The sequence below is a fragment of the Orcinus orca genome, chromosome X (assembly GCF_937001465.1).
Source record: "Orcinus orca chromosome X, mOrcOrc1.1, whole genome shotgun sequence".
In the NCBI taxonomy this organism is placed as follows: Eukaryota; Metazoa; Chordata; class Mammalia; order Artiodactyla; family Delphinidae; genus Orcinus; species Orcinus orca.
In genome coordinates this window covers 14,021,670-14,048,512 of record NC_064580.1, presented here as the reverse complement: position 1 = coordinate 14,048,512, position 26,843 = coordinate 14,021,670, and the positions used below count along the sequence as shown (strand labels likewise).

Below are 26,843 nucleotides of genomic sequence, written 5' to 3'. Positions count from 1 at the left end.
CTATGGCTCGGTTCCAAGAAACGACAGCTCTGTAGTGGGGATCAGATGACAGCTTGTTTTTAGGCAAACTCAGAATGGGCCGAGGCAACCCTTTTGCAATGGAAGAGGCATTTTCCTCTTAGATGCAAAATCTAGGGTATTTTGAAAATGTTGGGATTAAAGCTAAAGCATATCTGAAGTTCTTTAACCACCCCAGTAATGATAAAAGATATGTTTTAAAGCTATGATGTTCTCCTATCTCTCAGGCTTTTTGCGGAAGGAATGCCAGGAACGAAGACGTTTCCTTAATTTTGTTGCTCAATCAGGTTGTAACCCGAGAGGCAGTCATACTGTCATCTTTAGAGCTGGTAGGACAGCCTGAGAACTCTGCAGGCAACTGGTTTGGCCAGGTTTGACCAGAAGTACCCTGTGTTCTCTGCCTTCCCCAGCCGTCCTCCTTCTGGAGTGTTTCTGTTCTCCCAGCTGGAGCCTGGCCTGGACGTTCTTTTTTTTTTAACATCTTTAATGGAGTATAATTGCTTTACAACGGTGTGTTAGTTTCTGCTGTATAACAAACTGGATCGGCTCTACATATACATATATCCCCTTAGCGCCTCCCTCTTGCGTCTCCCTCCCACCCTCCCTATCCCACCCCTCAAGGTGGTCACAAAGCACTGAGCTGATTTCTCTGTGCTATGCAGCTGCTTCCCACTAGCTATGGATTTTACATTTGGGAGTGTATATATGTCCATGCGACTGTCTCACTTGGTCCCAGCTTACCCTTCCCCCTCCCCGTGTCCTCAAGTCCATTCTCTAGTAGGTCTGCGTCTTTATTCCTGTCCCGCCCATAGGTTCCTCAGAACCGTTTTTTTTTCTTAGATTCCATATATATGTGTTAGCATACGGTATTTGTTTTTCTCTTTCTGACTTACTTCACTCTGTATGACAGACTCTAGGTCCATCCATCTCACTACAAATATCTCAATTTCGTTTCTTTTTATGGCTAAGTAATATTCCATTGTATATATGTGCCACATCTTCTTTATCCATTCATCTGTTGATGGACACTTAGGTTGCTTTCACGTCCTGGCTATTGTAAATAGAGCTGCCATGAACATTTTGGTACATGACTGTTTTTGAATGACGGTTTTCTCAGGGTATATGCCCAGTAGTGGGATTGCTGGGTCGTATGGTAGTTCTATTTTTAGTTTTTTAAGGAACCTCCATACTGTTCTCCACAGTGGCTGTATCAATTTACATTCCCACCTACAGTGCAAGAGGGTTCCCTTTTCTCCACAGGACGGGGTTAAAGGAGCAGCTGCTTCGGGGGCTCTGGCTCACTCAGGCCGGGGGGGAGGGCGGGGCACGATGCGGGGCGAGCCTGCGGCGGCAGAGGCCAGCAGAACGTTGCACCAGCCCGAGGCCGCCATGTGTTCTCCCGGGGAAGTTGTCCCTGGATCACGGGACCCTGGCAGTGGCGGGCTGCACAGGCTTCTGGGAGGGGAGGTGTGGACAGTGACCTGTGCTTGTTCACAGGCTTCTTGGTGGCGGCAGCAGCAGCCTTAGCGTCTCATGCCCGTCTCTTGGTGTCTGCGCTGATAGACGCGGCTTGCACCCGTCTCTTGAGCTCGTTTAGGCGGTGCTCTGAATCGAGGGGATTCAGAGAGGGTCCTTGCGCCCCCAGAAACAATCGTCTCTTGCCTCTTCGGCAGCTCCAGACTTTTCCCCGGACTCCCTCCCGGCCAGCTGTGGCGCACTACCCCCCTTCAGGCTGTGTTCACGCCGCCACCCCAGTCCTCTCCCTGCGCTCCGACTGAAGCCGGAGCCTCAGTTCCCAGCCCCCGCCCGCCCCGGCGGGGGAGCAGACAAACCTCTTGGGCTGGTGAGTGCCGGTCGGCATGGTTCCTCTGTGCGGGAATCTCTCCGCTTTGGCCTCCGCACCCCTGTTGCTGTGCTCTCCTCCGCGGCTCCCAAGCTTCCCCCCGGCCACCCGCCGTTTCTGCCAGTGAAGGGGCTTCCTAGTGTGTGGAAACCTTTTCTCCTTCACAGCTCCCTCCCACTGGTGCAGGTCCTGTCCCTATCCTTTTGTCTCTGTTTATTCTTTTTTCTTTTGCCCTACCCAGGTACGTGGGGGAGTTTCTTGCCTTTTGGGAGGTCTGAGGTCTTCTGCCAGCGTTCAGTAGGTGTTCTGTAGGGGTTGTTCCACGTGTAGATGTATTTCTGATGTATCTGTGGGGAGGAAGGTGATCTCCACATCTTACTCTTCTGCCATGTTGAAGGTCTTCCTGGCCTGGACATCCTTCCACTGAGTGTGTGATGGGCATCCCCGGATGAAGCCGCCTGTCAGTTCTTGCTCTGCTTTTCTCCTTTCACTGCTGTTCAGGGCATCATTTAGAGTTGGAAAGCTACTTCCATCTGCTCCCCCATCTTTTGTCTACCGTTTTCTTTGCCTCTCCAGTGGTTTCTATGGGAGCGTATTTTAATCGGAGGGTCACCGTGGCAGTTACACCTTGGGATTTCTTTCTGTGCTATCATATCAGCAGAAGGTCTGATATATTGCTTTTGAAAACAGCAGGGATAATGTGAACTAATACCCTAGTGGAAGGCCTATACAATATATTTCACTATTTGGGCCTTCAATTTGTATTTTCATTAAAGTAATTAAGTGTTCAACAATTCCAAAAAAAAAAAAACCCAACAATTCCAAAAAGCCTATAATGAAAAAATTCAGTAATCCTCACCTCCTGTCTACCACACTCAACTCTTATAGCTGTTTCTCCTGATAGTTCATGTTTCTAAACAATGTTCTCATATTGCTCTTTCAGGAATTTCCAGACTTCCCTCTATGTTGGAGGAGTGTTTAAGACCCTTAGGCAGCCCTGTGCCCACTGCATTTAACTTTTGGAAATATTTCTTTTGGAAATATTTTCTGGCCTTCTGTTTGTCAGATTCAACCCAAGTAAGCAGTAAGGGAGGATTCCTGTTCTTCGTTGGGTCATTTGACTCCATTTTCAGTGGTTTATACCAGAACATTCCTTGAATTCCAAACATGCCAATAACTGAACAAACTACATTAAAAGACTCTTCCTGAGTGGAGAAACCCAGTGCCGGAAGTAAGGCTGACTTAAAGCATCACAGTACACTTATAAGAAGAAACCAGGGGAGTTTATTGCTGTGGTCTTCCTAAAGGGTTCAGGTTGTCTTCAGCTGAAGCAGAAATTGTAGCTGTGAATCAACCTAGGACTTCTTACGAGTCTGTGGCAGGTAATGTAGTCTTATCTGTCCTTTCCTAGAAAATACCCAAGGGGCTGAAAGCTAAACAGCTCAGCTTTCTGAACTGGAAGCTGATGCCCTCTCCTCACCTCACTCCTGTAATACTTAATCTAGCCGTAATTAGCCGACCCAAGAAGATAGGAGAGACACGCCAAGGCCAAAAGCACTTCAGAACCAAGCGCTCCATCCGCCAAGGGGTGTAGTCAAGTTTTTTCTCCACCCCTTCCTCTCAGCGACTCTTAGAGTGTACCCGGGCCACAGGGTTCAAATGGCTCAGAAAGTTCTTCTGGAGCACTGATAAGATCATACAAGTTCTTGGAAAATTCTAGTTGTCAAGGATTCCTGTAGAGCAACATGTGGCAGTTACGATATAGAAAAAACAAGGAGAGAAAGGTTTTATGAGAGGAAACTTGAGCAATTCCATTAGAACAGGTTAACTCACCCAACTGTAGTCTGTTCTAACAGCTTAAAGATGAAATAAAACCATGAGATTGTAGTGAACAGAATTGCGAAAATAGACCATTGGCTAACAAGAACAGACTTTTCATAAAAATCACGTGTCTGCATTTCTGTGAGTTAATCCTAAAGATAAATCTGAAATTATTTGGTCTGAGTTCATTCAATCATCCCTGCATTCGTTCAGTGCATACCAGATGCCAGTTCCATGTGTGCTAGGGGCTGGGAATGCGATGGTGAAAGCAAAAAGTGCCCCAGCTCTTAGCGATTCACAGTCTAGCGCACAAAGCACTCTACACACAAACGGAGGGGAGCACGGTGACGGGGAGCATGTTGATAGAGGACCCTGACTAGGGTATGGCGCCTGCTAATATCAACTCCTGCGGAAGCTCATATTGGGTAGTTGAGCTAAGATCTTAAGGTTAGGGATGGATTAATTTAGGAAAAGAGGGTAGGGGAGTGGGAGATGTTCAAAGTCTCCATGGTGGGAGGAAGGAAGATGCACTTGAGGAACTGAAGGAAGGCTCAGCGACCAGAGCTCAGGGTAGGAGGGGAAAGTCACGGGAAGTGAGGCTGAGGGCTAGGTTGGGCCAGTACCAGGCAGTCAAGGATTTCAAGCAGGAGAAACACCACGACCGCTCTGCCTGCAGTGCGCAGGGTTGGGGGGACATGTGAATGTGGGGCATGTCTAGTTGGTGAGCTCTGGCCGCAGTCCAGGTGAGGGACTGTGGTTTGGGTGGTGGTGGGAGCTGTGGATGGATGCAGGAAGTCTAGAGCCGGTAAGTGGATAGGACTTGACACATTGGAGATGAGGGAGAGGGAGAGATCCAGGGTGGCACTTAGGTTTCTACCTATGGAATGTGGTAGAATGGATTATATATATATTTTTTTTCTTTAATTTTTTTAATAAGAGTAACCCTTCTAGGGGGCTTCCCTGGTGGTCCAGTGGTTAAAGACTCCATGCTTCCACTGCAGGGGACACACGTTCGATTCCTGGTTGGGGAACTAAGATCCTGCATGCCGCATGGCATAGCCAAAAAAAAAAAAAAAAAAGAAGAATCCTTCTAAATGATTTTCTGCAAATAAGTTCAGTTGGCTCTCCGTATCCATGGGTTCGGCATCCGCAGATACCGACAGCTGACTGTATTATGCCACTTTATATAAGGGATTGGAGCGTCCAAGGATTTTGTTATCCAGAGGGGTCCTGGAACGTGTCCCCCTGGATATTGAGGGACCACTGTACTTCTGGTATCCTTTTCCAAAATGGACAGATTTGCTTATGGAAAATGTTTAGGGAGTGGAGTGGGCGGTGGGAGAGGGTTGTTATTATAAGGGACGTGAAGACCAAAGCGGAAGGTCCCAGAAGGTGAAGTGTGAACATCGCCTGGAACTGACACTTTGACTAATGACAGGAGGGAGCTTATAAAGATGCTCCTGAGAAGTTTTTTACCTGTGATTTGAATGAAAGATGAGAAGCAGAGATGAAAAGGCAGCATACTGTGAGGAGTGTATAAAAGCATGACCGTGTTTGAATGGGAAGGTTGGAAGGAACGATCGGATTTTCTTGTTTAAGGAACATCCTTACCCAGTGAGCATCCCCTAAAAGTAAAGCTTGAAATGTGGGAAATTACGTTTTTACAAGATGGCAAAACCGGACTTGTTTTGTTTTCTAAGGTGATTGATATGCCGGAACACAACCCTGGCAATTTGGGAGGAACGATGAGGCTGGGAATAAGAAGAACTGTTTTCAAAACTGAAAATTCAATATTAAGTAAGTTTCTCAGATCATTTGTTTTATAACATGGCAGGCATCATTTACATGGCCGTGCCTGGCCACAGCCCTCCTGGAGCTCTCCCGTCCCGCCCCTGTCGCCCCTTCCCTGCCTCTGCACTCGCTGGTCCTCCTGCTTCCCCATTCCTCTCCCTGAAAGGGTTGGTAGAACACACATGGATGCCCCTTCTCATTTGCCCTCCACCACACGCTGGCCAGTGGGCTGCTTTGTGCTTTACCGATGCTCCTGGGGTTGACCCTGTACCAGGACAGCCCTGATTCCAGCTCAGTTCTTTCCAATCCACTGTTTTCTCCACTGCATCGAAACCAACTCCCTGTTTAACTGTTTCATGTCTGACTGCTTTGAGCCGCTAATTTTTGAACTTCTTGAGAAGGGGGCCAGTTATGTCTCAGAAGTCTATTTCTCTGTTCCCCGAGTGGCTCCAGCATGGGGTAAGGAAAATATGACATGCTTCACTGTCTGATACTTGCTGATCTTCTAGTCCCGATAAGCTTATTCTAATTTCTGTGGAACTTTTTTCCATAGCTTAACATATGATATGAGAATAACTTAATGTAACCCCAAAACCCTTAATTCAATTTGATAAATGTATCTCAGTGCCTGCTCTGCGCCATATGCACTGTGCTCGATTCTGGAGATAGTACAGCAGTGGCCGGGACAAATGCCTGCGCTGCTCACCTTCCCCCCTCCACCCACCACCCCGCCCGTCCCGGATGCACAGGAGGGAACCCAGGTATCTCGGGCGTCCAGCATCATTCCTGTGAAGTTATAAGAATACCTTAGAAAAATGCCTTCTTCACTCAAAGAAGAATAAGACTAGAAATATGAGGTTCTCCTTTAAGGCTGATAAACAGCTTCTAAGGAATATAAAGCTTCCTAGCAAGAAGGAAATTTAAAAAGGAAAAGTTTTAAAGTGCACATATTTCCCTACTCTCTCTGGGTGAGAAGCCAGTGTTCTTTAAGTGACTTTTTTCTTTAAGAATATAAGATTTTTTTCTCTTTGTGGGTATTAGCAGCAATTCTTTGGCTTTCAGATGTTTCTAAATACTTTGAAACTTTGTTCAAATAGTGGTCTAAGAGGCAAAAATGGTTAGTGAGAAATTTCATCTTTTAAAATTGTTATCTACTATAAAAGATTCAGTTATAATCATACTAAGCTTTTTAAAAAGAGCATTGTGTTCAATATATTTAAAATTTTTACCTGTCTTGATGGAAATAAGACTGATTTAGGATTTGTTTTTCTTTACAGTAGACCTGAAAGTAGCATCGATGATTTTTATGAATCTTAAACATAACACCAAAGTTTGTTGCTTAATTAACATCTTTTGCCTGCCTTGAAAAAAAATTTTAAACAGCTCTATTAAGATGTCATTTACATACCATACAATTCATCTGTTAAAAGTGTACAACTCACAGAGTTATGCAACCATCACCACAGTCAAATTTTGAACATTTTTATCACCTCAAAAAGAAACCCTGTTCCCTTTAGCTATCACCACCACCCCCTCCAGCCCTGAGCCCATTACCTTAATCTATAGTTTTGCCTTTTCTGGATATTTCATATAGATAGAATGGTATGATCTCTGGCATTTGTGTTTGGCTTCTTTCATTTAGCATAATGTTTAAACGTATGTGTACATTATAGCATGTGTCAGTACTCCATTCCTTGTTTTTCTAAACTTTTTCTTTTTAAGTTTTCATGGTCTTTTCTAAACTTTATCTATCAACCTTAGTTGTTTTTTTTTTTTTTTTTGGCCACACCACGTGGCATGCAGGATCTTAGTTTCCCGACCGGGGATTGAACCCCGGGCCCCCTGCAGTGGAAGTGTGGAGTCTTAACCACGGGTCCACCAGGGAAGTCCCTATCATCCTTAGTTTTTATATAGTCTATTATAGTAGCAAACTTTTTCATGTATTTAGTCTTCATGTCTATTATTTGGACATATATTTAATTGAGTTAAGGAACCATAATATACTGATTCATTTCCATTTGCTAAGCATTTCAGGTTGTTTCTGTCATTTTGTTAGAAAAATGCTGATGTGAACATTTTGACCCAGTGTTCTTTTGTTCTTTTGATTGTTTCTTTAGGATAGATTTCCAGGAGTCAGACTATTATGTCAAAGGGTATGAACACTTTTACAACTGATAATTCTGCTGGATTGTTTGAAAGAAAAGGTGAACCAGTTCATAATGATGTTAGCTGTAGTGTCGTGTCCTTGCTTTCTCTAGTCTTTTTGCTAATATTTTTATTATTTTTCTTCTTTTTCTATTAACAAGAACAAAAAGGGCCTTGTATTATTGTACTTTAATTTGCATTTGTTTTCATTTCTACAAAGTGGAAATTTCCCCTTTCCAGATGTTGGTTTACTTGTTTGTATACCACCCATGTCTGAAGTCTCCACCAGCACTTAATATGGGAAGAGAGAGGTATACCAGCCCAGAGTCTCTTACCTAGATGGTCTAAAGCCAGGGTTGGTAAGCTTTTTCTGTAAGGGGCCAGATAGTAAATATTTTCAGTTTTGGAGCCATATGGTCTCTGATGCAACTACTCAACTCTGTGTTGTAGCGTGAAAGCAGCAATAGGCAAATATGCAAGTGAACGAGCATGGTTGTGTTCCAATGAACCTTTATTTATGGACACTGAAATGTGAATTTCATGTAATTTTCATGCATCATGAAACATTCTTTTTCTTTTGTTTTTTTTTAACCATCTGAAAATGTGAAAACCATTCTTAGTTCCAGAGCTGAACAAAGACAGGGGAATCCTGTTCTGCCTTGGGGTTGCCACGGCTTACAGAAACCCCGTCTAAACAAAAGAAGCACAGGCTGAAGCAAGAGGCCAAGGCTGCAAGGCTGCTACCCTCCTGGGGAGCGTTCAAGGACATCTCCCCACTTGTCCACTTGCCTGCCTAAATACCCTATTTAGTGACAGAGTAAGGCCAAGACGGCTTTCAGAAGCCGTTTGGTCCAGCCTTTGTACTGTTCACCTGAGCCCACAGGTGGAACCCTGTGGGGCCCACAGGGTCCCAGGAGGGCCCACAGGTGGAACAGCTCGCCATGGGTGGGTGCGGGGGACAGGCCTCGGCTGCTCTTCTCACATTGTTTCTAGTCTTCTACTGGAACACGTGGCCCTGGCTCCACAGCCCACCGTTACGATCACTCTCCAAAACGGGACTCTTTAAACACACATTTCAGGATTGTGAAACTTGTCAAACACCTCAGATGTGTATATTTTACTGCATGTAAATTATACCTCAGTTTACAAACCACACACATTTTATCTGGGAATGTAGATGGTAGGACTTGTCTACTTATAGTGATACCATTACTCGGTTGATTAACTCATTAGATGACTTTTGAAAAGCAGGGCGATATGGTACAAAGCAGTTAAGTCTTTTTTCTTTTTTAAACATCTTTATTGGAGTATAACTGCTTTACAATGGTGTGTTAGTTTCTGCTGTATAACAAAGTGAATCAGCTGTACATATACATATATCCCCGTATCTCCTCCCTCTTGCGTCTCCCTCCCTCCCACCCTCCTTATCCCACCCCTCTAGGTGGTCACAAAGCACGGAGCTGATCTCCCTGTGCTATGCCGCTGCTTCCCACTAGCTATCTGTTTTACATTAGCAGTTAAGTCTTAAATGGGGTGCTTTGAAGAGTGAGAGATCTAGATTGAGGTATGGCTAGAGATGGAGGGGGTCAGGCTCAGGTGAGAGGGGAGCCAGGGAGAGCACCGAGGAACTTTGGTATGAGAGGGTTTTAAGACTTCAGAAACTTTATTGTTTTGCTTGTGGCTCTCAACTGAGTGTGAGAGCTGGGAACATACTGAAGTACAAAGCAATACAGGCAAGGTTCAGAGCTCATTCAGGGGACAGCTGACAGCCTTTTGAATAGTGTGTCCAAAATATTATAGGTCCCTGGCTTAATTTTTTGGGTCAGGTCCCAAGTATGTTGCTAAGACATCCAGGAAAAGAAGCCTGTTTTGTCTGTGCCAAGTGTGGTCTTTGAACCGAACTGCCACCAGCGGCAGGAACACATTATTGGGACCATTCAGGTAGCGTGTTTGAATACTGCGCAGTCTGGTGTGGGTGTGCGCTGGTAGGAACGCTAGAGTAAACCCAGTTTAAAGCAGTCCCAAACTGTGTATGCAATCCGCGTGACTCTGCCCTCCAAACCAGCACCCTTGCACTCGGGGAAGCAGAGGAGGGAGAGGGCCAGCCCCTGAGCACGGTGGGGCTGGGCCGTGGGGTCGTTAAAGGTGAGTGGATGCTGTTTTGCCCTCCAGGGGTGTCCGGTCCAGTGGCGGATGCAGCATGATGTATTGGAAGGAATTAGGAGCCCCCTGCTGTGCAGTGCCCACGGCTGGAGACCAGGTCCTGGTGATTTCCCATCAGAGTTCTGACGTGACCCTCATCCTCAGAGCAGGCGACATGGGGACAGTGAGTTGATGCTGGCAGACGTCCGTCCGCTGGCAGAGGAGGCTGGGAAGAGCTCCTCAGGGTGACGCCAGCTGCTAGTGAGTGTGGCAGAGTCTAGGCTGCAGGAGGCCAGCGAAGCTGTCTGGACGCAGCAGGTGAAAATTGAATAGTTTAGGAAAAGACTTAGTTCCTTTTGGGGACCTTGTCTGCATTTCCTCATAATAAGGAGAAGGACTTGACTGAAAGCTTGGTTCTGCTTTACTGTAAGAGAAAGAGGTTTTTGTTTTGAGAGGACAGAGGCAAGAGGCCAATTAGGAAGGTATTGAGTGAGTCCCCGTATTAAGGATCTGGGTAAAATTCAAGGCATTGGAAATGCAGAGTGGTTTAATCTCACATTTGAAAGAACTGAAAGACAGGCGGATAAGGGGAAGAAATTTTCAGGCTAGAAAAACTGCTTGTGCTTTCTTATCTCTTATCCAAGCGTTGATAGACAGAAACAGCTTCTAGTTCCTTGTGTGATTAGATTGTTAGGAAGTTTGAGGAAAAAACCAGCCGCACAAAAAACCTTGGCTGGGTTAATGAGGTGATTTATAAAACTGTTTGAAAGAGATCACTAGGGAGTTAGGGACCCAGAAGGTCTGTGCCACGGTAACATGTTGCGCTGAGACAGGAGTTTGAAAGGAGCGTGATGGGCCTCGGGAGAGGAGTGGGCCAGCCTCCCCGTGGACAGCCCACACTGGGGGTCCCTCTCTCCCCGGCTGCTTCTTGCCTTTTGCTGGGGCTTTCCCAGCAAAGTGTATTCGTGGATATGGGGGCTCACAGGTCTGGGACATAGCTCCTTTAATTGTAAGGGGTTAAAGCATTTATATCCCCCTTACTGGACCAGCTCTGTCCTGAGCACTTCACCTGTGGGAACTCGGGAGGTGGTTACAACCCAGCCCCTGGAGTCACACCGCCCCATCCCCAGCTCTCAGTCGCTGGCTGTGTAGCTGCTCACCCTCAGTTATGCATCTAGAAAATGGACATCAGAAGAGCTGCTACCTTGTGGGGGCCTTGTGAGGGCTAAATCAGCTATGCACGTGGGTCCTTAGAACAGCACCTGGCACAGGAAAGCACTATTCCAGTGCGACGCTGCGATCGTGACTGGGGAGGGTTTATCGTATTGACCTGTGATTCTCTCAGAGCTCGGGATAAACTTCAGTTAGTGGCCTGTGTTAAGAATGGGCTCTCACGGGGCCAGTGGCTGGGGAGGAGAGGTGAGCCGAAGGGTGGGGGGCAGGCAGCCCCTTTGTCTTGCAGGTTCTCTCAAGCCCCTCCCTTCTGGTTTCCTGGCTCCCCAACCTGCTAATATGGTCTAGCAGAAGAACGCAGAAAATCTAAGAAAAGAGTTTAAAAAAATGCGATGAGAATACTAAAAGGGGGGGTGGGGTGGGAATAAAAGGAGATACAAGCAATGGAAAAGCATGTGACCCTGCAGTGCAGAGTTAAAGGGAAGGACTAGCATTTTTAAACTAGAAAATTAACATTTTCATAATAGAAAATTGAGATAAAAGCAGAACATGAAAAATAAAATTAGGGTAAGGGGAGGAGTTTAGATACTTAAAAGAAATGAGATGTTTTCTAAAAATTAAAGGAATGATCTGCTAAAATCCAAAAGTAAAAGATGGAGAAGGAGAAAGATACCGGACCGTGCACTTTCTAAGTATCGGTCACTAGGACACGATGGGCATCTTTTCAGTTATGCCTGTCAACACCCCTGGGACCCAGCCGCATTTTGCACGCGAGAACGGTGTCGTAGCATGGCAAAGTCACTTGTTAGACAGTCACTGAGCTGATTTCAGAGCCCGAACTCCTGACCACCTCACTCTGCCAAATGGCTGGACCTTAATCAGAGGGGACAGAAACCCCCAAACAGCTCCCAGAGCTGAGCCTCCTCGCACTGAGAGCCCCAAGACAGGCTTCCGCAGGTTTCAGGAGGAGTGTCTTGTGGAGGAGAACAGGGAGTGAAGAGCCCACCCCTGGCTTCTGAAAGCCAGTTGAAATCAGGTGCTTGACTTGAGGAAGGACCCTGTATCAACCTTGGACTGAGCAGCTGGGCCAGTAGGCCCCGGTTGGGAATGTGAACGAGTTACACAGCCAAGTGTGAGAAATGCCATGGCTTGAGCTCAACAATCAATGGCAGTTAACAGTGGGCCTCAGAGTTAGAGAGGCCATAGGGAATGGTGGGGCCTGGGGCAAATTGACAAGCACTTGACCCATCAAAGGAGTAACTGCTGTAGCTGATAGTTGCATGAAGGACTGTGGATTGATTCACTGTTGCCAGTCTTCTAAATTTTTAAGAGAATCTGGAAATCTAGAGTTTTATGAGAAATCTTCTGATTCTTAAATGTTGGCAACATATTTAAAAATTAATAACTGTGTGTCTGCCGACACTGTGCAAGCCAAATACACCAAAAATCTGCACTCTGGGCAGCCTCTTGGGATCTCTAGACAAACACCAGCAAATCCTTGCACATACAAAGAGAGCTCTAGCTCCTATAATACCTAATTAGTACAGGGCAAGGTTCTGGGCAGTCTTAAAAGTGAGTCAAATTAAGACACGGGTGCAGCAGTTAAAAGATATTTGTGCAAAAGCACAGCAGGTATTCTGAGAGAGAGGTAATGAAGCCCATCAAGTAGTGATTTTAGCTTTATTGCACACTACGGGTGATTTCTTCTGGCCCCCTGGAAATAGGAAATGTGGAGGCCCGGTGAAAGGTAAGGATCGGGAGGTGTAGAATGGGAGCGTAAGGCTGACGGCTTCCCGGGGAGTGAAGGTGGGAGAGGAAGGGAGGGTGTAAGCGTGGGCGGCCGTCCCTAGTGGAGGCCGCAGGTCAGGGAGGCGGGGCAAGGGGAGTCCAGAGAGGAGCAGAGGTCACAGATGGGGGATGGGGGTGTTACTCCAGTCCTCACTGAGGACAGATCTGCTGGGTTGTTCAGTAAAATGACAGGAATGAAAGCTGGGTTGCAAAGGGTGGGGATGGGGTGTTAGATAAAGGGGGAGTCAGAGGAAGAGGGAGTGGTGGCGGCAAGAATGGGGCTGTTTACCTTTTACTTTTTAAAATTTTAGTTGTAAAACACACATAACATAAAATTTGTGATCTTAACCATTTCTATGTGTACAATTCAGAAGTGTTAAGTATATTCACATTGTTGTGCAGCTGATCTCCCGAACTTTTTCATCTTGCAAAACTAAGACATTTTACCCATTAAACGACAACTCCTGATTCCTCTTCCCCCAGCCCCTGGAAACCACCATTCTGCTTTCTCTCACCAAGAATTTGATGACTCTGGGTACCTCATATACGTGGAGTCATGTAGCATTTGCTTTTTGTGGCTGACATTTCATTTAGCATAAAGTCCTTAAGGTTCATCCATATGGTAGCATGTGTCAGGGTTTCCTTCCTTTTTAAGGCTGCATAATATTCCATTGCATGTATATACCATTTTTGTTTATCCATTCACCTGTCCACGGACATTTGGGTTGTTTCCACCTTCTAGCTTGTATAGCTTTTTGTGGGGGAAGTTTTTGCTCTGAAAAGGAAAGAGAAAGGTTCAGGTTCAGACGCTAGGATTATTAACAGGAGGGTGGGGATTGGTAAGACCGTTAGTGGGTTAAATATATATTATATATGAGACAGAATCTACCCAGTAGCGAATTAGAGAAGGAGAAGGTGTAATTCGGTAGGGTTTTTGTTTCCGACGATGCTGTTATATGCATTGTTGGTGTCTTGCTGCCTACACTGAGAGTATTTTGTAGGTCCTAAGACCTTATCAGGTGTCTTTCTCTAAAGCTTTGCTGCTACGTGCTTCTTAAGTGAACATTAAGCTTATGTGCAGTTAATCTCTGTTGCATTTTATTTTGTCTCCAAAAAGACTAGGACAGGAAGGAAGACCATGTCACTTTGTCATCATTAAGGATGTCCCCTGTGCCTAGGCTTACCACATGGCACGTGTGCTCAATAAATCCATCCAGAGAAGCGCTCCTAACGACATGGCATATCTACCCCTTAGTCTTTTCAGTCCACAGCTGGATACAGTCTGCGTCCAGCTGCATCCAGCATCTCGCTTGTCATTGATTGTCCCCCCAACAGCACGTTCAGTGATACTGTGGCTCAGTGGTTACTGACGAGGAATGCACAGGGAGTCACTTGGTGCTTTGTAAAAACCCACGTGCCTGGGCACTCTCCTGAGAGCGTCGAAATCAGAATTCCTGGGGCCAGGGCGACCCTACAGTGAGAATTCTTAGTTTTTGATTTTAAGGTGTTTTCATCTGGTAACACTCTGAGCTGATTCTCAACATATAGTTTTAATGGAAATTTAATTTTTTTTCTTTTTTCATGGATATGGCAATGGATTAATTTCATAAATTCATTCTTGATAGATTTGTCAGTGATTAAGAAAGATTTTGAATGCACAAAACAACATTTCCAAAGTTCTGAAAACATGTTTCATCCTGTACCACGTACGCCCCCTGCCCCATATATATGCTTCATTCATTAAACAAATATGTATTGAGTACCTGCTTATATGCTAGACACTGGTCTCAAGAACTGAGGGGATGGGTCCCTATCTTGTCTATTATCTTGTACAACTTATGTTCTAGCTTCCATTCTTTCTGTTTGGATTTCATAGTCTAGAGATAACAATACCAGTCACATGGCTTACTTACTGTTTTAAGTGTTTCACATGTTTTGATTTATTCAGTCCTCACAACAACGCTATGAAGTAGAGACTGTCATCACCCCCATTTTACAGATGAGGAGGCTGAGGCAGAGAGGTGCAGTAATTTGCCCAAGTCACACATCCATTACATGGTGTAGTGGAATTTAAAGCCAGGCATTCTGGCTCCAGAGTCACTATACCTCCCCTCTTCCTGTCACTTCTGGGATTTCATAGCAAACACAAAGTTTGCCTTAAGCCAGGCAGCAGGCACAAGCCACGCAGGTTCAAAAGTTCGTGCAATATCCTGCTAGTCCCGATGACTCAGATATAATTCCCCAATATAATTCCTTATATCCTAATTTGGAGGTTTTTGCCATTTTTGTCACCATCTCTATTAGTATTGGCAGGCTCTGTTATTGGATTTGCTTAGTCATCTGTCCTAATGAAGGAAGGAGAGAAGACATTTTGGACTCTAGGAGGAAAAGATCAATGACAAAGTTAGAGGTCAGAGGAGAATCAGAATCCTCTCAAAGTTAGGTCCAGATGTTTCAACTGCTTTTTCTTGTAACTTCAGGGTATAAGTGTTTCCATTTTTTCCAACTGGGCATTATTGTGCTATCATCTTCCATTTTTTCTTTCATTTTTATGAACCGATAGTTTGAGTACAAAGGGCTCTGTCTTGAATGACCCCCTGGCAGTGGCATGTTGGAGTTCTCTCAAAGGAGCTCCCTGCCCCCACTATGCCCATTTTTCTTCCAAGGCACATACCTAAATACTCACTGTCATTAACATCGCCACCAGGGAACTCAGTTTGTATGCACAGGATTGCAAGTAGAAGTTCAGTCATGATAATTGATCACACTTAGTCATAGAGAATACAGCCAGTTTGAGTTTTCTGTATCCAAGTCAGAAGCTCAAGCGAGATGTGAGACATTCGGTCTCTTGTTTGAAACATCCTGTTCCGCGGCCTGATGACACCTTGGAGAGTCTGGCAATCCCCTGCCTGTGGACTCGAGTCTGCTCCTGATTCTGCTGGGGTTCGGCGATGTGTTCCAGCGCTGTCGGCAGGTCTTCCCGTCCCCTGGCTGTGAGCCTGGGGTCTGCGTGCTGAGAGCCGGTGCGGAGGGAATAGTCGTCGGCCCCTGTGCCTGCTCCAGTGCTGTGACCCACTTGGCCATCCTGCTTCTCTACGTGCTCCATGGGCCCTGTGTTCTTGAGAGGTGTCTGGTGACAGACCCCGCTCCTCTCCACCTCACACTGGGGTCACTGGGCGTCCCACTGGCCCCCGTGTCCATCGCCAGACAGGCTGTGCCCGAGATGCTGCCCTGGGCTGCGGCCCCCGCTGCGACACGGGCCTGTCTAAGCAGCTGCGCGTGTGATTCTCTGCCACACACCCCTGGTTGAGAACTGTGGGTGGAGATGTGCTCTCATTCCTGCCAGCAGCCCTCCGTTCCTGAGGTGATGCTGGTTTCCGATTGTCCCCTGCTAATAACGCAGCAGGTCACATCTTAGTGGTTACATCTCTGTCCTCGTTTTTGTTTTCTGGAGTAAATTCTTAAGAGGTCAAATTTTAGTCAAAGGATAGTCATATTTTTAAGGTGGGGTGTAAACCAGTGTGGCCAGTACCACACGTGCGAAAGAAGAGGCGGCTGGTGTAGTGGAGAATGCGTTGGGCCGGGAGTGAGGAGGCCTGGGCTCCAGACAGGACGGCATGGCCAGCGGGGCGGGGCTTTGGGCAAGTCCTTTGGTTTCGTTTCCCTTCCCTTGGTTTCATTTTCTTCTTTTGTAACATGAGCCCCGTTGTGAATCTGCACAGTGGTGATGGTGCCGATGTCACTGGGGCTCTCCGTTCTGCAGGCAGGCGTATGAAAGGAGGGCCTCTGCTGCAGTCCATGGTGGGCTTCCCTCTGTGCACTGCTGACGGCTTACTTGAGAATTGCTTCAGCGTTTCAAAGAAGCTATGGCTGTCCTATAGGAAAAGAAAATCGAGATTACTATCTAGAGTCTGGTTCATTTTTAGGCCTCTGATAGACGGATAGAGATCAAAGAGATTTCCCCCACACAGATGCCGTGGATGTGGTTCCAAAGCTGATTACTACAATATTCATTTCACTTTCATATCTTTGCAGGGAAACTTTATGGTGACGTTCCTTTTATAGAAGAAAGACACAGACATCGGTATGAGGTATGGCTGTTACACTGAATTACTGTGGAATATAGAAGCTTAGTGTGAGGAACCCCAGTGATCACAAGCGGGCCTCTGGAGAAGCTGTCCGGCCTGGTGTCCATAGGGCTCAGGGGAGAAGTGTCAGATTTCCCGGAGGAGGCGGGTAGGGGTGGGGAGACTCTGGTCTTGGCTTTCCAAAGGCAAAATCTTTAAGTATCTGCACACGGGACATTTCAGGGCTCTCTGTTACCCTAACTGCTGTCTCTTAGACCGAGATAAAGTTGTTATCCTTATCCTGAACCTCCTGCCCTTTATTTTGGCAGAGTTGGGAAAAGGGTACTTGCATCTTCTGAACCAAATGCCTCTCGGGATAGGGATGTGGCTCTGGGTATCACATGATGGACTCTTGGTTTGGGAGCCTCTTGGAAGCTACATTGAGCATGAAGCTTAGTGTCGCATGATGAAGAGGAGTTATTGTTGGGATTGCCGCATGAGAAGCCTACGTTCCCCAAAATGCAAATTGTCTGTTCAGGGATTAATTGGTGTACCAATTACATTGCTTTTGACTGTGAAGAGTCAAAATTCCTGCTCATTATTCACTGATACCAGCCTAAGCAATAAGGAAATTTGTTATCTCAGGTAACAGGTAGTCCAGAGGCTTGGCGGGCTCCAGGCATGGTACAATCAGGGCTCTTGCTTTGTCTAGGAGTCCCTTGGCCCTACCCTTTTCTGTGTGTCTGCCTTGTCCTTAGGCTGGTCTCCCTCATAGTTGTAAGATGGCTGCCAGTGGCAAGTGAGGCAACATGCATCTCTCCTAAACCTGATTGGGTCAATTTAGATTACCTGCCCACTTGCGAACCAGTAACAGTTCAACTGCTATATATATATATATATATATATATATATATATATATATATATATATATATATATCTCACATCTTCTTTATCCATCAGTGGACACTTACGTTGTTTCCATATCATGGCTATTGTAAATAATGCTGCAGTGAACATCTTTTTGAATTAGTGTTTTCACGTTCTTTGGATAGGTACCCAGAAGTGGAATAGCTAGGTCATATGGTAGTTCTACTCTTAATCTTTTGAGGAGTCTCCATGCTGTTTTCCTTAGTGGCTGTACCAATTTACAGTCCCACCAGCATTGTAGGACTTTTCTCTACATCCTTTCCCACATTTGTTATTCCTTGTATTTTTGATGATAGCCTTTCTCACAGATATGAGGTGATAGCTCATTGTGGTTTTGATTTACATTTTCTTGATAATTAGTGATGTTGAATATCTTTAAATGTACCTTTTGGCCATCTGTATGTCTTCTTTGGAAAAAGGTCCATTCAGATCCTCTACCCATTTTTTAATTTTTTTTTTTTTTTGGTGTTGAGGTGTATGAGTTCCTTATATATTTTGGATATTAATCCCTTATCAGATACGTGATTTGCAAATAACTTCTCCTATTCAGTAGGTTGCCTTGTTTTGTTTGTTTGTTTGTTTTGGTCATGCTGCATGGCTTGCGGGACTTCAGTTCCCCAAGCAGAGATTGAACCCATGCCCCTGCAGTGGAAGTGTGGAGTCCTAAGCACTGGACCACCAGGGAATTCCCCGCCTTTTTGTTTTGATGATGGTTTCCTTCGCTGTGTAGAAAGTTTTTAGTTTGATGTAGTCTCACAGTCCTACTTTTTGAAACTCATCTTTGGGGAGGAAGGTGATCGCCGCGTCTTACTCTTCCGCCATCTTCCCTGCTTTTTTTTGAAACTCATCTTTGGACAGTAGAAGGTGGGCCTCCCAAATGTAAGGGCTGTGATCCAACTATTTCTCAGGTTCATCATGAATTTAAAAATAGGCTTTGAGATTTGAATATAAATAGAAATTAACTCCTAGTTAGAGCATCACCGAAATGGAAAATCCACCCAGTTGGTGGAGGACATTTTCATAAGCTGATACGTCTGTATTGCTCTGCTGTCCAAAGACACTTCATTTCTTGTTTTTCCAGGTGAATCCTAGCCTGATCAACCAACTTGAGCATAATGACTTAAGTTTTGTAGGTCAGGATGTCGACGGGGAGCGGATGGAGATCATTGAACTGGCAAGTAAGTGGGCTCTTCATTTTTGAAAACTTTTGTGGTGATTGTGGTGAGCTAATGTCTCTTTGTCGACTGTAAGCATACAAAGATATAACTTGAGACCCATTTTATTTGCTCTCCTTTTCCTCTCTCCTTTGAAATAAATATGCAGCTAAATAGAAATAATATGCACTAAGTATAAAGTGCATGAAAAACTAGATTGCTTATAATACTAATCATTTTGGGGCCTATTAGAGTGAACCTGCCATAAAATGATGTCGTGTTCGGAGCCTACCAGATCTACCAGTAGTGTGCTTCCTGGTGTCCTTGCTCCCTTCCTGGGGTGTCTCTTGTTGCAGCTTCTGGGTTAGACGCTCTGGGAAAGGCAGGCAGCCCACTGTTGAGTAGCATTCTGCTTTCTCCCTCCTCTGAGGAAGAATGGCCCAGTGCCCCCTCACTACTGGTGACTGACTGTGCAGCACATGTGACAATAATTTGTTAGATAAACCATCCTCGTTATTGAATGCTTAGTGTGTTCAGGATACTCTAAAAATGGTAGCATCGTTTTCTAGAACCTACCTTTTCCAATCTGTGTACTTTAGGCTCCAGATAACCCGAACTACTTACTCTTCTTCTAACTTTCCTACTGTTTGTTCCATTTTAGTCCACGTCACTGTTCTTCTACTTCAAATTCCTTTTCTCTGTCCCTTTCCTTTTCTGTCTCTTAACTATTCAGGTACTTCAGAAGTCCCGAGCAGGGAGGAGTACTGAAGTTGGGAAAGGCTTCTTTGACCACTGTAGCATGTTACCTGGACCCAGAAGGAAGGCAAGCAGTGGACATTGAGTGTGCACTCACTAGATGCTTCTCACCAGACCCCTTGCTAGGGACTCTACGTGCCTTATGTAACTTACAAGGCAGGTGATGTTATTCCTACTTTATGGAGAGGGAGACCCGAGTGCAGAGAGGTTAAGCAACCTGCCAGGGCCATCCAGCCAGCCCCTGGCGCGACCGGAGCTAAACCAGGTCGGAGCCTCCTTCTGCCACCACCTCTGTGGGATTTTATTGTTCTTCTTGTTTTCATTGGACATTCCACTTAAGATTATCAATCCATGCCTGAAGTTTTAAATTAGAATATGAGGATGTATTTTCTGTAGTCCTTCTGATGGAAATGCCCATCATTTACAATTGTTATAGTGTGGATCACTGTTTGGTGTTGAAGTCTCTTAAGGCTGGCATGTGAGAGGGCAGAGAAATTTCTTATGCAAATGACTATTTGTTTACTTTGTTCAAGTACTTATTCTCTTTAATTCTCCTGTCTCTCATTATTACCAGCAAGCACTTAGAAGCTTCTTCATCGCAAGGATTTAGTTTCCCACCGACACTTTCAAATTTCCTGTGGGTTGGAAAGGAAATGAGACCTGCTGTAAAACCTTGCAGTTTTTAAAAAGCTGACTTCAAGGGAATTCATTTTATTAAGGAAAATTTCCCAGAAGATTTTGATCTTAGCTACCCTTATCACATCCATGAATCACTACGTTCCTGAAGGAGTTCTAAAAGGAACAACAAAGCTTGAGATTAGTATAATGTCAGAATTTGTTTCAAAGCAATTAAGAGCATTATTTAAAAGATACTTTGACTGATAGAGCATCATCAAAATAAAAAGTTTTAGTCTCTTTCCTCATATTGGATTTTTTGGGTAAAGTGATTCAGAGCAACGATCCATTCGTTCAAATATTCTTTCCCTGGCTATGACACGATCCGTTGCTTAGTTTCTGTCTCTAGTGGTACAAAACCACAATTATTGTCGGCTTCTTTCAGAGACATCCCTAGATGCTGTGCTGCAAGATTCATCACATCTTTAATTTAAAGAGGTATTGTTTTCCTTTCTAAGGGCAGCTGGTTTCTCTTCTGTTCTTGAGGGGACACTTTCCCGGGAGAAGGTGGCATTCCTCTCACCAAGCTTTCATACCTGAATGTTATTCTAACTCAAGGAGGCTTCTTCTTGGATATGACGTAGAGGATGTCTACACTGGGTTTTTCTGGATTCAGAGCTGTCCAGCAGAATCTGCTGCAATAATGGAGGGTTCTGCCCTGTTCAGTATGGTAGCCACTCGCTGTGTGTGGCTGTTTAGCTCTTGAAATGTGCTCAGTTAATTTGAGTGAGTTTATTAAATGGTCACCTGTGGCCAGGGGCTACCATTTTGTGTAGCAAAGCTTTATTATTTTTTTTCAGGTTTCCAACTTTTATTTAGTTAAGTAAGGAGTAAAAATTAAAACAAACATGAAAAACTACTCTCTGATCCTGCCACTATTTTATAAAGAAGACTCAAAATAGGAGAAGGATCATCATCATCATCGTTTGAGAATTGCAAGATCAGTCCTTTGCAGAAGAGAACAGATGGTGATCTTACATCAAAGCTTCTGAAGCGGGCAGTGAGCGCCCCAGGACACACCTGGCCCCACGGGTGCCAACGGAGGCGTGAGCTAGTCAGACGATGGGAGCTGAAACCCCAGCTAGCCGACCAGGAACAGGACAGAGCTTCTCCAGGCTTCTGCGTCTATACCTGGACATTTACCCTACTTCTGAAGTCCTTTCCTGTTCTAAAGTTCCATAACCATTAGATAAGAACACTCTGCTAGCCTGCTATTTTATTAGGATGAGGGATAAGCTTTAACTGATGACCTTAAGACAGTGGACATTGCCGTTCAATCATCATTTCCTTACTACTGAGCAGTAGCTTTGGGTCTTCAGTGGTAAGTGATGGGGATTTGTGATTTTGAATTTCGTACTAGACTTTCAGATCACTTGATAAAGCATCTCATTGAAAGATTTAAAGTTATATTTACTTCCTCCTATAAAACTTATATTTTATCATCTTCAGTTTGATATGTATATGGCCATTAAAATGATCTTTAAAGTAAGGAATACATACTGACCATGCTTTGACTATAGCAATTATGGGATTAGAGAGTTGCCCAATCTCTAATTAGGAGTTGCTTCCTAATCTGGGAATAAACATAGTTTTTGAGAGCTCTGAGTGGGGAGAGGAATTTGTAGTCCTAGAAAATTTCTACCCAGATTTGGAAATGTTGCCCATTAATTTTTACCATTCCCAAACAAGAGATTTCAGATACTTGAGAAGAGCTACTTTTCTGTTCCTATTACATCTAGGAGAACTTGAATTGCTCATATAGGGACTTCTTACAACCCTCAATGTATAATAGCTTTATTTGCCCTCTGATAATGTAAGAAATATGTGTTCACTGTAAAGGTTCACACGATACAGAGAAGTATCAATGTAAGGGAGAAAATAAAAATATCTTGAACTCTCACCCCTTGAGCCATAACCACCATTAACATCTTGAAAGGGCATCCTTTTATCACTGGGAGACTCTTCATCACAAGAGATACGTTGGCATCGGCTGAAACATGAGTGCCTGTTCAGCTTCATGGTGCTATCCGTGATTAATATCCAGCCCAGAGCTGTGACTAGAAAAGCAGTTATACCTGGTGCATTCCCAGGGGACCCATCCCTTGGGAAAGGAGACCTTGTGGAAAATGGCCTGAAGCCATCTAAGAGAAAGAGTGACTTACAGTTAGCCTTAAGTATGAGGATACCAGGGTGCTGGGAGGGGACCGTTCCCCCCTACCCTCTTGAGTTCTCGTGGCTAGACTAATAATAAAATTGACCCAAGACAGATAAGCAGGAGAAGAACAAATTTTAATGCATGCAGACGGAGGTCTCATAGAAATGGGACCTAAGAAGCGGCCAAAGCAGGCAGCCTTTATACTTTTTAGACAAAGAAACAATAAATATGTGAGGAATTAACAGGACAAAGAAACTTAGGCTTTGGGTGCTTAATTAGTGAAGAATCTAAACAAAGTTTGGGCTTGGGTCATAAATTAACGAAGTCACAAGATGTGTTTCTATAGGCTTCTCTGTGCAAATTCCCTGTCTCTGGTGATAAGGGTATCTTTCCACTTCAGAGGCAGGAAGTACACCTTTTACAAGAGAGATTTACTTCCTGCTTTCAGGAGACTAGGTGGGGTGTGTGTCAAAGTGTCCCTCTTGCATCAGCTCAATTTTTTTTTAAATTTATTTATTTTTGGCTGCGTTGGGTCTTCGTTGCGGTGCGCAGGCTTCTCATTGCGGTGGCTTCTCTTGTTGGTGAGCACGGGCTCTAGGAGCGCGGGCTTCAGTAGCTGTGGCAGGTGGGCTCAGTAGTTGTGGCACGTGGGCTCTAGAGCGCAGGCTCAGTAGTTGTGGCACACGCGCTCAGTTGCTCTGCGGCATGTGGGATCTTCCCGGACCAGGGCTCGAACCCATGTCCCCTGCACTGGCAGGTGGGTTCTTAACCACTGTGCCACCAGGGAAGTCCCCATCAGCTCAATCTTAAGTAACTTTAATTCAAAATAATCAATATGCCATTTAGGCATATTTTAGTGTGGCCTGCCCTGGGCCCCACCCATGGAAATGGAACCACTGTACCTCTGTGAAGGGTCTAGATAGCGGGCAGATTTGGAGAAAGCAGATCATCTTCCCATTCAAAAACTTTTGCTTAACTTTGCTCACTCTCTAACACCTTGCACAAATAAAATGCTGGATCTCTTATTGATGTGATGTGTTTTGCAATGTGAAATTCTGCTACCGAGTTGGATCATGAAAATAACTGGCTATGATGGTAACAAGTTAAATAATCATCTTACCACTTAATGAGTTTTCTTATATTTATCTGCTTCAGTTGCATTATGATTATTCTCATTTCAGATCACCCCTATTTTGTCGGTGTCCAATTCCATCCTGAGTTTTCTTCGAGGCCAATGAAGCCTTCCCCTCCATACCTGGGGCTATTACTTGCGGCAACGGGGACTCTGAATGCCTACCTCCTTCAGGGATGCAAGCTGTCTTCCAGGTAACCAGCTTACAGTTCTTAGCAGTGACTTGAGGTGCAGTTATCAACATCTTAGGTTTCTCATAAAATTTAATATCATTGTAGGATTTTTTTAAAAAGTGGAGAATCATTTTTTTCCCCTCTTAACAAGCATACTTTTTTCTCTTAGTGAAAATGATTTAATCACATCTACAGTGGTAATGTGTCAGCTTTCAAAATCAGGCTGATACTGAGTATTGTTTTAGAGATTTTTGTCATTTTGATAGGTTAAAAAAGGGATTTTCTTTTGTTGACTTTTTGATTAATAAGTATATATGAATATTTTATATGTTTATTGGCCTTTTGTTTTATGAATAGCCTGTTCATATCCTTTGCCCTATTTTTCCTTTTGCTATTATCCTTTTTCTTTTTTAAAAATAATTAATTAATTTTTGGCTGCGTTGGGTCTTCGTTGCTGTGCGCGGGCTTTCTCTAGTTGTGACGAGCAGGTGCTGCTTTTCATTGCGGTGTGTGGGCTTCTCATTGCGGTGGCTTCTCTTGTTGTGGAGCACGGGCTCTGGGCGCGTGGGCTTCAGTAGTTGTGGCTCGCGGGCTCTAGGGCGCAGGCTCAGTAGTTGTGGCACACGGGCTTAGTTACTCTGCGGCATGTGGGATCTTCCTGGACCAGGGCTCGAACCTGTGTCTCCTGCATTTGCAGGAGGATTTTTAACCACTGTGCCACCAGGGAAATCCCCTCCTTTTTTCTTAATGATTGATAAGCTCTTTATATATAAAGGACATTAATCCTTTGTTAGGTTACACATACTTTTTCAAAGTGATTTTGTTTTTTTTCTAAGTTGTTAATGGCTTTCATTAGTTTTTATTAGTTTTATCTTAGTTTTTATTTTCCCTAAAGTTTTAAATAAAGACTTTATGTAGTCCTTATTCATGTATTTTTTATTTATATGTGGTCAAATCTTTTACTTTTGTGGATTATGTCTTTAGTATCCTGCCTAAAGTCTTTCCCTATCAAAAGATTATTATATAAATAGTTACCCATTTGTTTTCCACTAGCACTTTTATGGTTTCTCTTTTTTAAAATTTTTTGAATTGAAGTATAGTTTATTTACAATGTTGTGCTAATTTCTGCTGTACAGCTAAGTGACTCAGTTATACATGTATATACATTCTTTTTTAAATTTTCTTTTCCATTATGGTTTATTCCAGGAGATGGGATATAGTTCCCTGTGCTATACAGTAGGACCTCGTTGTTTATCCATTCTAAATGTAATAGTTTGCATCTAACAACCCCGAACTCCTAATCCACCCTTCTCCATCCCCCCACCCCCCACCCGTGGCAACCACAAGTCTGTTCTCTATGTCTGTGAGTCTGTTTCTGTTTTGTAGATAGGTTCATTTGTACTATATTTTAGATTCCACATATAAGTGATATCATGTGGTATTTGTCTCTCTCTTTCTGACTTACTTCACTTAGTATGATAATCTCTAGTTGCCTCCTTGTTGCTGCAAATGGCATTATTTTGTTCTTTTTTATGGCTGAGTAATATTCCATTGTATTTATGTACCACATCTTCTTTATCCATTCATCTGTCAGTGCACATTTACGTTGGTTCCATGTCTTGGCTATTGTGAATAGCGCTGCTATGAACATAGAGGTGCAGCTATCTTTTTGAATTACAGTTTTGTCCAAGTATATGCCCAGGACTGGGATTGCTGGATCATATAGTAGCTCTATTTTTAGTTTTCTGAGGAACCTCCATACTGTTTTTCCTTATGGCTGCACCAACTTACTTTCCCACCAACAGTGTAGGAGGGTTCCCTTTTCTCCACACCCTCTCCAGCATTTGTTATTTGTAGACTTTTTAATGATGGCCATTCTGAGTGGTGTGAGGTGATAGCTCATGGTAGTTTCAATTTGCATTTCTCTAATGATTAGTGATGTTGAGCATCTTTTCCTGTGTTTCTTGGAAATCTGTATGTCTACTTTGGAGAAATGTCTATTTAGGTCTTCTGCCCATTTTTCAATTGGGTTGTTTGGGTTTTTTTGGTTGACTTACATGAGTTGTTTGTATACTTTGGGGATTAAGCCCTTGTCCGTGGCATCATTTGCAGATATTTTCTCCCATTCCATAGGTTATCTTTTTGTTTTTTTTTTATGGTTTCCTTTGCTGTGTAAAAGCTTGTAAGTTTGATTAGGTCCCATTTGTTTATTTTTGTTTTTATTTCTATTGCCTTGGGAGACTGATATGGTTTCAATTTTATATTTTCAATTTGTAATTTATATGGACTTTATTTTTGGTGTATTGTGTGAGGCAGGGAATCCGCATCCCCCTTATACTGCCCCCCTGCCCCCACACCCCCGCCAATGAAGTAATTTAGATTTGTTTCAGGGATTTCTGTTTTGTTCCATTGGTGATTTCATCTCTTTTTTCTGAATCCTTACCACCCTTTTCATTATCATAGGATTATTGTAAATCAAGCCCTTATCTACCCTACTCTCATTTTTATTTAACATTTTAAAAAATGTGTTTTGTTCTCTTCTGGAGGACCTGTATAATGATTTTTAGAGTTAAGTTTGAATAAAAAAATCCCTTAGGGATTTTCGTTAAAATTTCTTTATATTTAGGGGCTTCCCTGGTGGCGCAGTGGTTGAGAGTCCGCCTGCCGATGCAGGGGACGCGGGTTCGTGCCCCGGTCTGGAGGATCCCACATGCCGCGGAGCGGCTGGGCCCGTGAGCCATGACCGCTGGGCCTGCGCGTCTGGAGCCTGTGCTCCGCAACGGGAGAGGCCACAACAGTGAGGGGCCCGCGTACCGAAAAAAAAAAAAAAAATTCTTTCTATTTAAATACTCATTTGGGGAGAATTTACATCTTTACTTCCTCTCATCTAAGAATATTGTATGTAATAACTTTCAAAGTGAAAGGAACTAGCCGGAATCATGTTCTTAGCTAGGGGTTATTGCCACAATAACTGGATATATCTTGTTTAGAAGATTGCCATTGTGGACCCTCATCCTAGCAAATGAGCCTGGCGATACTGCATTCGAGGACTGCCAGGACCGCTGTGTGGTGTGTCCACGTG

General features: G+C 44.1%; 1 protein-coding gene across 7 annotated transcripts in view; it reads left to right on the top strand.

Annotated features, from left to right (window-relative positions):
• CTPS2 (CTP synthase 2) overlaps positions 1 to 26,843 on the top strand; it is a 109,994-nt gene that overhangs the window by 71,598 nt on the left and 11,553 nt on the right. For 5 of the 7 annotated variants that reach the window (XM_012532936.3, XM_033427906.2, XM_033427902.2 and 2 more), the window contains 4 exons: positions 5,383 to 5,479; positions 16,757 to 16,812; positions 18,798 to 18,894; positions 23,638 to 23,782. In XM_012532936.3, coding sequence (XP_012388390.1) covers positions 5,383 to 5,479; positions 16,757 to 16,812; positions 18,798 to 18,894; positions 23,638 to 23,782 — 395 coding nt within the window. Of the gene's footprint in view, positions 1 to 5,382; positions 5,480 to 7,590; positions 7,678 to 16,756; positions 16,813 to 18,797; positions 18,895 to 20,686; positions 20,746 to 23,637; positions 23,783 to 26,843 lie in introns of those variants that run through there. The other 2 variants (XR_004483222.2, XM_049704757.1) reach the window with 2 other exon arrangements.